The sequence below is a fragment of the Cervus elaphus genome, chromosome 18 (genome assembly GCF_910594005.1).
Source record: "Cervus elaphus chromosome 18, mCerEla1.1, whole genome shotgun sequence".
NCBI lineage: Eukaryota > Metazoa > Chordata > Mammalia > Artiodactyla > Cervidae > Cervus > Cervus elaphus.
Window position 1 is genome coordinate 42,256,313 of NC_057832.1, and position 13,697 is coordinate 42,270,009.

General features: G+C 40.1%; 1 protein-coding gene across 2 annotated transcripts in view; it reads right to left on the reverse strand.

The window, feature by feature from the left end:
• CROT (carnitine O-octanoyltransferase) overlaps positions 1–12,961 on the reverse strand; it is a 49,548-nt gene extending 36,587 nt beyond the window's left edge. The window contains exons 1-7 of one of the 2 annotated variants that reach the window (XM_043872659.1): positions 12,759–12,961; positions 12,210–12,300; positions 9,491–9,626; positions 5,988–6,112; positions 4,498–4,679; positions 4,196–4,320; positions 891–999 (exon numbers count right to left, since the gene is read on the reverse strand). In XM_043872659.1, coding sequence (XP_043728594.1) covers positions 891–999; positions 4,196–4,320; positions 4,498–4,679; positions 5,988–6,112; positions 9,491–9,605 — 656 coding nt within the window. In that variant the 5' untranslated portion in view covers positions 9,606–9,626; positions 12,210–12,300; positions 12,759–12,961. Of the gene's footprint in view, positions 1–890; positions 1,000–4,195; positions 4,321–4,497; positions 4,680–5,987; positions 6,113–9,490; positions 9,627–12,209; positions 12,329–12,758 lie in introns of both variants that reach the window. The other variant, XM_043872660.1, reaches the window with a different exon arrangement.
• Positions 12,962–13,697: the final 736 nt, after the last annotated feature.

A 13,697-nucleotide genomic window follows, 5' to 3' on the forward strand; every position in this document is an offset into this window, starting at 1 on the left:
TACTATATATATATATATATAAAATACATACTATGTGCTTCCCTGGTGGCCCAGATGGTAAAGAATCCACCTGCAATGTGGGAGACCTGGGTTCAGTCCCTGGGTTGGGAAGATCACCTGGAGAAGGGTATGGCTACCAACTCAGTATTCTTGCCTGGAAAATTCCTTGAACAGAGGAGCCTGGAAGGCTACAGTACACGGGGTCACAAAGAGTCGGACATGACTGAGCAATTTTCACTTTTACCACATACTATATGTAAAATATCAGAGAAGGCAATGGCAACCCACTCCAGTACTCTTGCCTGGAGAATCCCATAGATGGAGGAGCCTGGTAAGCTACAGTCCATGGGTCACTAAGAGTCGGACACAACTGAGCGAATTCACTTTCTTGCATTGGAGAAGGAAATGGCAACCCACTCCAGTGTTCTTGCCTGGAGAATACCAGGGACGGCGGAGCCTGTTGGGCTGCTGTCTATGGGGTCGCACAGAGTCGGACACGACTGACGTGACTTAGCAGCAGCAGCATATGTAAAATATATATATATATGTTCTTTGTAAAAAAATCTGTATGTGCATGTAAATTCACTGCATTAGGTCTGGAAGGACACACCACACTAGCAACAGTGATTAATTTTGGGGCAGCGAAGGGGATGAGTAATGTTTGTAATGTTTATCTTTTCTCCAAGGAGAGTTTATTCATATACAATGAATAAAATGAAAAGATAATTTAAATTAAAAATAAAATAAAAATAGGCTTTTAAAAATTAGCATATATAAAATTCTTATTTCTCAGCTTACTATCACTTTTTAAAAGCTAATATTGAACTTTTTTTTTTTAACTCAAGTAAAAGTTTAAGACCTAATGAGACTTAAGAAAGTAGTTTGAAAACCTCTGAATCTCTGGTGCAGTCATCAGGTATCCTTCATGCACTACATCAAAGACAAAAACTCGTCCTCGACATAACACTGCAAGGTGACTTGGGGAATGTCCTTCACTTTCTGGAAAAAAAAAAAAAGAAAACACAAGACTCAAATCTCTGAAAGCAAGAGTAAAAAATCATTCCTCCAATATTTTATTTATCATATATTCATCAAATATGTCAAGTGAATAAAAACAATAAGGTGATAAAATTTCAGTTATGTCATAAATACATGTTCTTGAAACCTCTGTCACACATCTAGATTTTCATGTTTCAAATTCTGTATACTTTAAGAATCATATAAATTCCATACTACTACAGGGCTTTCTAGTTTCATTTATGGATAGGCTGGGAGGGGGAAAGGGTTGCAGAGAAGTCCAGGAGGAGAGTTATTTGAGTTAAGTTTCTTTGGGGGATTACTTTACTGTTGATTGATCATCAGATTATTAAACTGCAATAATATCTAGCTAGGATTTCTCAGCAAAGTATTTTTCAGTACAATAAGGGTACTTTTCGCTTGAGTGGCAAGGAGAAAGAATTCTGCCCAATTTGTAGTGTTACCGAAGGCTCTGATAACACCTGGTAAGTCACTGACGATTGTTTGACTCATTTGGCACACCTTAATTACTAAGGAACTATTTGTTTTTGAGATTTGTAAATAACAGACTATTCTGACTTAGTCCCATTTTTTGAGTACTAGGCTCTGACAAGGCTCTTCCTATACCATCTCTGCCTCTTCCCTCCCAAAAAAGGAAGGAAGTTAGGAGAGACATATAATGCCATTGGAAGCAAACTGATTGGTTGATATGTACAAGGAAATGTGCTAAATGCTTTACACATGTTTTCTCATGATATCTACTCATTAGCTATGAGGAAGAACTATTTCCTGAAAGCACTATTATTTTTCCTCTTACATCCTCTTTCCTCAGAGCTGGGGTATGTGTTTTCTGTGTCCCTCATGGCTATTTCCAAATCATTTCTTCCCCTTCACAAACCTCCATATCCTTTTACATTTACCGTCACTACCTTTTATTGTCCTCTACTACTTAAAATTTGGGGCTGTAAAAAGGAAATAAACCTGAGGCCAAGTTAATATTTGGGGAGAGGAGGACAGAGGGTGCTACCTAAGGATGAGCATCAGAGGTGGTATTTGATAAGAGACCAAAGTAAAGTAAAAGAGCTAACACAGAAATATGTGCAGGAAGAGAGCTTCAGGCAAAGGAATCAGGAAGTGCAAAGGATTAGGGCAAAATGAGCTGGTCTGCTTAAAGGGAGAAAAAGGTCAGTGCAGCTGCAGCAGAGAGAAATGAGTAAAATGGCAGAAAAAACTGGGGCCACATCCTACAGGCCTTAGAAAGGGCTTGCAATTTAAAAAATGATGGAAAAGCCGCCAAGGGAAGGTTTTAAGCAGGACAGTAATAATGTCATCTAATTAATACTTTACAAAGGGTATTCCAGCTGCCATATGAAGAAGGGATTATAAGCGTGAAGAGAATACATAACAGGATCAGTTAGGAGGTAACTGAAGTAGTCCAGGTGAGAACAACCAGAGAGATGATGGTGGCTTTGACTAGGGTGTGACACTGAAAGAAAGCAAGAGGTCAATTTTTTCCTTTTAAGATGGGACATATTACAAACCTGTCCAACCCAGTAAAGAGGGAAAATTGTTAAGGCAGCACAGAGGGAAGGATAATGCAAAAGCAAGGCCCATGATTAAACAAGAGGTGGCGGAGCCCAGGACATCATGCAGAAGGGCTATCCTTAGGAATCAGGAATCCATCTTTATAAAGAGAAGACAAAGTATATGAACATGTAATATAGCACTGCAAGGGGGCTGCAAAATGGGCTAACATTTGAATGAATATGTTTCTACGACTGCTGTAATAAATTATTAATATAAATGTAGTAATACATTCAATATTACCACTAACTTAGTGGTAAATCACCACTAACAAGAAAATTTTATTGTCTTAGAGCTCTGGGGACTACAAGTTTGAAATGTGTCTCTCTGGGCTAAAATGAGGGTTGTCCCCGAGTCTGGGTTCCTTCTGGAGGCTGTAGGAGAGGAGCCTGGTAGGCTGCAGTCCATGAGGCCGCTAAGAGTCAGACACGACTGAGCGACTTCACTTTCACGCGCTGGAGAAGGAAATGGCAACCCACTCCAGTGTTCTTGCCTGGAGAATCCCATGGACAGAGGAGCTTGGCAGGCTACAGTCCATGGGATCACAGAGAGTCAGACATGACTGAAGCAACTTAGCATGCACACAAAAAACAAAAAACAGCAGAAACTTCAAACCAGGCCTAAGTATTACTTCCTTACTGAGACTAGCATCTTAGCTGCAGTGGTTAGCACGCTGTTATCCCCATCAACACATAATTTCTTCGATTTTCTCCTTAACCAGAGTAGATTCCATACCCAACATTATAATTTCTCCCTTGCAAAAATCCTTCACTCCCTCTTCCACTGCGGCTGCTTAAGAAAAAATACAATATACCATACAGTCTAACTTTAAACTCATAAACACACATTTCAACACTGTTTAGGTACCCTATGTTTGTACAGAATGTGTGCTTTTCCCATTTTCCAAAACGACCATTTCAAACTATCAAATGATGCAATGTAAGCACTAGGATTTGTATTGAACTATGTAAGACACACTTTCAAAAAAAATCCATTTCCATAAATTACTTCCAGTTAAATCACTATGGCTGAACGATAAAGTTCATAGAAAGCCTAGTCTTTCTATGACTAGTCCAAATCAAAATCCAATAAAACTAGTCAAAATCCAGTAAGAAATATTCTTCAAAATAGTATGTTCCATAACAGCACGGGAACTCCCTGGCAGCTCAGTGGTCGGACCTGACACTTGCACTGCTCTGGGCCTTGGTTCTGTTCCTCGTCAGGGAACTTCGATCCTGTAAGGCACACGGCACAGTCAAAAAAAAAAAGAGTACATTCCACAGCGTCACAGAAAAACTGCAGCAAAACCACCCAAATCCTGGGGCTGCCATGGTGACTTAGTAGTAAAGAATCCATCTGCCAAAGTAGGGGACAAGGGTTCAATCCCTGGTCCGGGAAGATCCCACATGCTGAGGAACAACTATGCCCGGGTGCTGCAACTACTGAAGCCCCCACTCGCCACAACCAGAGAAAGCCGAGTCCAGCAACAGAGACCCAGACAGCCATAAATTAAATAAATACATCTTAAAAAAAAAAAACAACTATCCAAATCCCAATGCTTTTACCAGAAAAAGTACAAAAGTTTTCTACTTACCAGTCCTAAAATAATTAATAATTGAATCTCTAGTAATTCCTGGAATCTTGCAGGTGGAAAATAGCATTCGGAATTGATTCATATCTAGAGGAATATTTCCAATTTTTTCAACAGCTAACTTTTCTCTATTAAAAACAAACAAACAAACAAAAGTATATTGACCAAGAAATCATTATAGAACTTTTAAACCAAATAGTCACACCTATAGTATTCATCCCCAAATAAGTAAATTAAGCTTCTCAAGATTTCGCCACCAGAGACTTTGGGTAAATATGTAACTGAATTGACATAACTATCCTTACTTTCTTAATAGCTGCCAGTAGTTCAAGTTATGCCAAAGACTTATACTTCCTCTTTCCAATTGTGTGCCTTCCTTTGGAGGCCAGTAGTGTTCAATCTGGCTTGTGGGACCCCCAAAGTTGACAGTCAGTTGTGATGGTATACGGACATCCAGGTAGGCAACATTCAGCCACCATTCTTCTAGCTAAAAGAAATTAAGAACATCAGCCTAATGCTATTGATAGTATCAATACCTGAAGGTGTAACTGCTGAGAAGGAAAAAAAAAGCTCTATTTGTTCTTTTTTCTTTAATTACTCTTCAACACTTAAAAACATTTCATTTTAAATCATTACAAATAGTAAAAATGCTATTGTGATCATTTCTTTCTTTTGGAATTATGGGATCTGAATTAAGTACTGTTCAAGTATAACTACATTATCAAAAACATGAAACAGGAAAGCACTGAAAGAAACACCTTCAGACAGAGCATATTAAAATCATCAATATCCAACAAAGCACCCTAGGTGTGTTTTCCCAGAGTACCTGTTCACAACTGCAATTGAATTTCATGTGTAAGTAAGTGGATCTCATCAAATTACCTGGAGCTCTTTTTGAAGAATTTGATGTTACAAACTATAGTCAGTCGTTTGGAAAAATGCAAGTGAAGAGGATACAGGCAGAACAATGACTTCTTTAACCTTTACCCTAATTTAAAGTCACTGAAGGCTCAAAACTGAGAAAAAAAGGAATCTAGACATATAAACTTGTATTACTACATCATAGGTATCTAAAGAACAATAAAAAGATCAGTTTGCCTTTTACTTCTAAAACTAAATGATAGTTACAAACATTATTTCTAGACTAAGGCTGTATCTTAAAATGATGAAAACTCATCCTACGGAAGTACAGTTGTTAAAGATGAAAAATCAAAGAAGATTCCTTGTGAAAAATTACTGAGATCTGTATACCAATGTTTCCTCAATCTCTCCAACTGAAACACAGAATGCTCATAACCATTCTTCACTCCAGTTTTCTAATGGCCCTTTTCTCCTATGCACTGTATAAATATTTGCACACCATCAATGTGATATCTATTTTAGTATTTTGGGCTTTATTTTTAGGCTATGATTATCTGGACAAAACGTTTTTCTCAAACATGGTCTAAAGATAACCTGCATCAGAACTGCATAGGGTAGTTAAATAAGGATATCTGGGCCCCCTTTCCAGAGATACTGAATCAGAATCACTGGTCCCAGGAATTTTGCATTTTACCAAGTTCCCCCACATAATAAGAGGAACCCACACACAATACTTGAAACTCCCCAGAGTTAAACAATTCATTCATTCTTTTGGATGATAAAGCCAACAGTAGCTGTAAGGATTCTACAGTATAATTCTACAGTAATAGTATTCTACAGTATATTCTACAGTAATAATTTAAAAATGAAAGCTAGATACACGTTTACTTTTCATTAAGTATCAATATTCTAATAAATACAATAACATAAATACCCAGTTTCTTTTTCCTTTTGCTCTTTGAAGTAATTTCTGCTGCAATTTTTCTCCAATACCATTTTGAAATTTCCGGACAATTGCTTCAGTATTCTTATATTCTTCCTCATTTGCAAATGGCTTTACTGTAAAAGGAAGAAATACGCATTAAAGTATTTAGATGTCAAGTACCACAAACTCACCTCTATTATTACTTATATAAATCTTGACTTAGTTATAGAAAACACTTATATATATATTAGAGCAGTCCACTAAATTAGAGTTTATAACATGAAAATGGCTGAAAAGCAATAATGCAAAATACTTCAAAAAATAAAACAGTGGATACTATGCAGTCTGATAACTGTTTCTCCCAAAATTATTTTAAAATCATTCTAGACAATGATAGTTAAAATGACGCACAGGACTATCACCTAGTTGTTCGTCCAATAGGAAAGTAAATCCTGTTTAGCCATTACTGTGAGAAATTAAAAGCTTCTTTCCATTAATGTTCAAGCAGAGCCTTACACATTATGAATGTAAACGCAGCATATATGTAGATTTAAGTGTAAAGCCTTCCCAGAGCAGTTTAGGATCACTTGCAGCCAATAACGATTTTCTTCAAGAACACATACACAGAATACAGGGTGCCTAGTCCATGAAAACCAAGTGTTCTGAAAATTAAGCTATAGATGAAAGTAGAAATCCCTTAATTAGAAATCAAGGGGCATTAATACCTTCCTTTTGATTTATTTTTGCCTCCTCAAAATCTTAATGTTAATTTAAATAGCTGCATTCAGACAGCACAAGTGAATAATCAGAAAGTTTTTTTAAAAAAGAAACTAGAATTCCCAGATGAAAGTCAGTGAGAAAAAAAATTTAAAAAATCAGAGGTCTTCCAGTTAAACAAAGGGAACTAAGTTGATAAATGTATCTTCACTTCTAGTAACTCACTAAAATGAGAATTACTAAAAAAAGTATAAGGACAGAGAACATGAAAGAAGAGAGGACAGCAGAGAGGTTAACATTTTACAAATTAGAAAACAGGTGGGGAAATGGTGACTGACCACAGAATGGACAAAGTATCCATAGCCTAGGAGTAGAAGGAAATGGGAGGGTAAGGAGGGTTTGGTGCAAACCCAAGCAAACCAAGTCCTGCAGTGGAACTCTAGGAAGGTTCAAAAATTCAAGACATACAAACTTCTAAAGATAAGGGACAATATGAGGCTGAAAACAGTATGACTGCTTCAATGCCTGTAAAAGCAGCTGACAACCACCCCATCCACACTCGTCCTTGTGAATGTCCTACACTCCAGAAAGCCAGACAACTTCCTCCCTCCCAATAGCGTTAGAAATATGAAGGTTTACCCTTAGGAGAAGTTGTACCAAACTAGCAGAATACATGAATTCCAGCTCACATTTTAAAAAGAGGGTTAACAATGAAAGTGCACACTAGAACAATGATCCCTCCTGCCTCTTCCTCCACTCAGCTCTCCAAATACTAGCCATCAGGCTTCTGCCTTCTTAACAAAAGATGAGAGAATTCTTCTTTGGGGAAAATATCAGTCCAAGAGAAAGGAGTTTGGGCATTTGGATATGTCCCAATAGAACTTCTAGATCTCTGCCCTATTACCCTTTATGGTTCATTATGAGGCCCACAGGTCACCAAGGTCTACCCACACACTCAGAGCTCCCCATAAGCTTCTCAGGATCTGACTCAAATGTGAATGACAAAGAATTGCCACATATTAGAGGAAAGCCTTTCATGTAGGAGTCAGACCAAAAAAGGACTGATGATGCCAAATATTAAATGGACCAAAAAGGGACAAGTGGCTCAGAAGGTAAAGAATCGGCCTGCAATGCAGGAGAACTGGGTTTAATCCCTGGGTCAGGAAGATCTGCTGGAGAAGGGAATGGCAACCCACTCCAGTATTCTTGCCTGGAGAACTCCATGGATAGAGAAGCCTGGTGGGCTGCAGGCAATGGAGTTGCAAAGAGTCGGACATGACTGAGTGACTAACACGCTCACTTTCACTAATAAAATGAAAGGAAAACAACTTTTCAATTAAAAACTTTGCCCAGAAGAACCAGATCCAAGTAATAGGAGCTTCTCTCAGAAAGAGTGAAAAAAAGAGAGGAGAAAACTACAAAACAAGTGATACTTTAAAAATTTCTGGGGTGGAATGGTGCGGGGGAGGGACGCTCAAGAAGGATGGGATATACATATAATTATGACTGATTTGCTTTGTTGTATGGCAGAAACCAATACAACATTATAAAGCAATTTTCTTTTTTTTTTTAGAATTTATTTATTTTTTTCCCCCAATTATTTTTATTAGTTGGAGGCTAATTACTTTATAATATTGTAGTGGTTTTTGCCATACATTGACATGAATCAGCCATGGATTTACATGTGTTCCCCATCCTGAACCCCCCTCCCACCTCCCTCCCCACCCCATCCCTCTGGGTCATCCCAGTGCACCAGCCCCGAGCACTTGTCTCATGCATCCAACCTGGACTGGCGATCTGTTTCACACTTGATAATATACATGTTTCGATGCTGTTCTCTCAGATCATCCCACCCTCGCCTTCTCCCATAGAGTCCAAAAGTCTGTTCTATACATCTGTGTCTCTTTTTCTGTCTTGCATATAGGGTTATCATTATCATCTTTCTAAATTCCATATATATGTGTTCGTATACTGTACTGGTGTTTATCTTTCTGGCTTACTTCACTCTGTATAATGGGCTCCAGTTTCATCCATCTCATTAGAACTGATTCAAATGAATTGTTTTTAATGGCTGAGTAATATTCCCTTGTGTATATGTACCACAGCTTTCTTATCCATTCGTCTGCTGATGGGCATCTAGGTTGCTTCCATGTCCTGGCTATTATAAACAGTGCTGCGATGAACATTGGGGTACATGTGTCTCAGCTCTGGTTTCCTCAGTGTGTATGCCCAGGAGTGGGATTGCTAGAAATTTTCCTCTAATTAAAAAAAAAGAATAATTTCCTAGAACTGAAGAACTTTTTTTTTTTTTGAAGAACATAACTTTTAAACAGAAGGGACCCACTGAATGTTCAGAGAAATAATGAAAATACCTATACATCATGATACATCACTGGGATATTCAGAATAACAGAGATAAAGAAATGTGTTTCCAAACACATCTAGGGAGTGAAAAACAACAGGTCACATATAAAAGGTCAAACACCAGAACAGCATCAGGTTTCTCAAGAGAAACAGTCCCTTCAAAACTTAAGAAAAGTCATTTCCAACCCAGAATTCTATACTCAGCCACACAATCAAGCATGAGTAGCATAAAAACCTAATAGTACTACCTGGCTTTTTAAACTATAGAAAAATTAACATGAGAGAAAGACAGAAATGTTTTGGACATTTTAAGGATACTTTTAATTATCATGAGCCTAGAGGACAAAACAATTAGACCCTCATCAACTTCTGACAATTTCACAGTTAAGCTGCTAGCAATATTAACATACATTAAAAGATCACAAACATACCTGATTCAAGGTATTTTTTTAATGATTCTTCAAGTGAAGGAACAGGCAGTGATGGAAGGGAATCTTGGTACTGAAATGTCCTTTCTTCAGTGGATTTAGCCAGTTGATTTTCCATGATGCAGTCACAATAGGAACACTGTAGAAAAAAGCCCTCATAATTAAATCTTGTAAATATTCTTTTAGGTACTCGTTTCAATCCACTACATCAATATTTAGGGATCACAGTATATCTAGGACTTGGTTCTAGTCCTTAGGAATTCACAGATTCGTCAGAGAGAAAATCAATTAAAAAAAACAAAAAACAAAAACAGAGACTCAAATTGCTAGAGGTCAAGGAGTGATCCTCAAGATTACTATATTTTTTTGAGCACTGAATACTGGCCAAGTATTGCAGTAAGTGTGATAGAAACATGTCATCTCCTTCATCTTCATTCTATGAAAATGGCATTCACTGCCATTTTACATAAGAAGTCAAATCTCAGAGATTTAGTAAATTGCCTAAGATCAAACCAACAACTCAAATACGGATCTGTTTGACCATAATCTTCCTCCCATACCTGATAGTGGGAGAGGGGACTTACAGTAAGTCAAAATGGGTAGGTTGAATGCAAATGTGTAGAAAAGGATAGCGGACTGAGAGAAAAATTTCAAGAGGAAAATATGAAAAGGCGTGGAAGAGTCATTAAATCATAAACTTACAAAATATTCCAGAATGCATAAATCAACAGAATGCATAAGTCATAAACTGCTGTAACCTAGTTGTGCAGTGGTGTGAGGCCTACACAAAATGATCAAGTATCATAAAGCAATCTTGAACATTTTCCAGATGTATTAATTTTTAGAGAAATCAAAGTAACACAAAATGTGAATAGAAAAAGAAATTCCTCAAAGAAGTCTTTAAAATTATATATTAAAATAGCAGCTGAGAAATCAAGGAACAGTAATATTAAGAATTTCCTGTCCTAAAAAAAAAAAAGAGTTTCCTGTCCTTTCAAATACTACTTGTTAAAACTAATAGCAAAGTCAAAAAGTATACTCCACTCACAGAAAGTTACAGAATAAAACATTAAAAAAAAAAAAACACACACACAATGGTGTAGCAGAGACTGCTTTAAGCCAATATAATTCTCGCCCTTCCTTAACAGAATCCCGAGTCTCAGCTGGGAAGCAGGCCACACAGCTGTCTCTCTCCTACTCTCCCTTGGAGCTCGGTATGGCCTTTGGATGTGTATGCTGCCTCCAGACCACGCCCCTGTAAGGAACTACAGGTGTTCTCTGCTTTCTCTCCTCCTCACTACCAAGCAGGAAAGCGCCAACTGGACTAGCACTTTGGACCCATTTATAGGAGACAGGTATTGAGGCTGTTAGCATCTTCCTACTAGCCCTGGACTCCTTCCTCTAGATGTATGAGAAAAACACACAAAAACCACCACCACCACCAAAAAACCCTTTTACTTACACCGCTGTAGTTTGGCTTTCTTTGTTAAGGAAGAAGAGCTTAGCCTGCACCACTAATATAAAGAGATAATCCAAAACTGAGATACAACAAATATCCCAATTCCTCAGCTTTTTCCTATCTAAATGACTGACTGCACTTCACTGTGACCATCTATAAACATGGCTTTAGGACTAAAGGAAATGCAGATCTGGGTCCAAATGCCAGCTCATCATTTTCTACTCACATGCCCTGGGACAAATAACTTTATCTGAATTTCTTTATCTGTAGAGAGGATACTCAAGTAATGAGAGTCGTTGTTAGGGTTAATTTTTTCCTTAATACCTTCAAAACTGAATTATAAAAATAATCTAGTTTTGAGACAACCACATCATGTTAAGCAGGATTTCTGTAAGTGGCCCTCTTGATTCTGTGCCCTCTAATACCCAGAACCTGTGAATATGAGATTATCACTTCTTGGACTGTGATGGTGTTATTCCAAAATTGACCTCAAAGGAGAGGGATTAGCCAGGTGGGCCCAATCTAATCACTTGAGCTCTAAGGAGCAGAAAGCTTTCTCCAAGAGGTGGCAGAAGATGAGTCAGGGAGATTAAAAGCATGAAAAGGGTTGAAGGTGTTGTCTGGCTTTGAAAATGCACATGCTCCTGTGGAACTGAGAGAGGCCCCAGGTGATGGCCAGTGAGGAAATAAGAACCTCGGTCCTAATGGAAATTAATTCTACCAACAACCTCAATGAATCTGAAGATGGGTTCTCCCTCAGAAAGCCTGGACCAACAAATTCATTTCAGCTTTGTGAGACACTAAGCAGTGAACCCAGCTAAACCTACCCAAACTTTGCATCTATAGAGATGTCAGTTAATAAATTTGTTTTTTAACTATTAGGTTTGTGACAAATTGTTATGTAGCAATAGGAAACTAATACACCTATGTTGAAAAACAAGCTATCCTCTGTATACATCCGTGCCACTTAAAGACTCTAGGCATCTGAGACCACGACTATCAACTCCATACTCACTACAGTCTTAATTCCGCAAGAGGTACACAGTAAAAATATGAATTATCCGATTCTTTCATGGAGGATTGTTTTGAACTCTCAATCACAAAGACTGAATAAAACAATTCCAAAAGAACTTATAAATAAATGCTTTAGGAAAGTGATGAGGCCGGACTTAATTACAGTGGGCCACCTGGGAGCAGGAAGATGGAAACTGAGTAAAAAACAGAATCAGGGGACAGAAATAAAAGGCATAGATTACCACATACCAGTAAACCAAGATGAGTTGTTTAGGACTGCCAAGTGCTTGTTGCAACAATTCTGCTCAGGACCCACAGGGATGTGAACTGAGCTGGTGAACTGTGGACGGACGAAAACAGCTTAACAACTGCAGGAGTGAAAAATTAACAACGAGTGAAAAAGGGTGGAAGACACACAACTGAAGGGTTGGGAGGCGCCAAGTCTCATCCTTTCGGAACTCACAGCAAACACATGCAAAAAGTCCATCTGCCAGAAAGCGAGATAAAAATTACCACACGGATTAACTAGGTTAACTACTAGGACAACCGCACTCCCTTCCGTTAGATAAGCCCCCGATAACAATGTACCTCCCGGTGCCCAGGGACCTGGTGCTGGCAATTTATCGCAGGGGTGAAAGTTCAAAGCCTGGCTCTAGAGACAGGAGGAGGGGCGACGAGAGCCCGGAGACGCCCCCCACCAAAGCAAAGGCAGCTCCGCACACCCTAAAAGCCACCAGGGGACAGCAATCTAACGAAGCACCACCACGGACCAGCCCAGCGGCCCAACTTCAGGAGTACCTCTCAGACCCCGGCCAGCGAGATGCCCGAAGTCACCTCCGCCGAGTCCTGTCACCTCTGCGGCTCTACACTATTTAACTCTGTCCTTAACTTCTCCCCACCCCCAAAATGTTGGGGGAGAGAGGGAGGGAGCGCAACTCCACCAACTCCGCCGCAGCCCCCAGCTGCTCGGCCCTGCTCCCCTCACGCCCAGCGGAGCGAGAATTGGACGGAAAGCCGCGAGGGTCCCGCCCCGCGGTCACCGGGGGACGGGGATTGGTTGGGATGCCGTGAGGGTCCCGCCCGGTCCTTGAAGGCGCGGAGGGCGGGCCGGGCCTGCGCGGTCTCGCGACCTGGCCCCGCCTCTCTCGGGCTTTCCTGGTCCCGGGCAGCTTTTTAGGCTGCCGGCGACCCGCAGGCCTGGCGGGCGGGCGCTAAGGGCCACAGTCCGAACCCAGCCTGGCAGTAGTTGACTGCTTGCAGCCGGTGGACCACAGCGCCTCACTCGGGACGTGGCTGGAGCCGAGGGCCGGCCGCGCTCCGCTCAGGTGCCTGACTCTGGAACCGGTATAAGAACAAATGGCCCATGTTCACGCAAGCTGTGCAAGACTCGCTGCGCTGTCCTCTTCTAGCTCCAGCTCCTACTGAGCAGCCGCTCTTCCCAAAGTGAAGAACTCCTTGTCACTTTTTGTAACTCCCAAGTAAGAATTTATACCAGTGCCTGAAGGAGGAATACTGTCGTTCCCTCCATGTCCTACCAAGAGAACAGTAACCACATAAATCCCCACTTGGTCTCTCTTTGGCTTCATCCTCCGAGGCTGAAGTTTGCCCAGCGTAGACATCCTGCAGCACTGGGCTGTCGGAGCTTCCCCACCCTCCCACAGTTCTTCCTGCTGCCCGAGGTCCTTGAAGCGCCAGGGACTCACACTGCAGGCTTCAGGCTGACCTGATGCCTTCTAC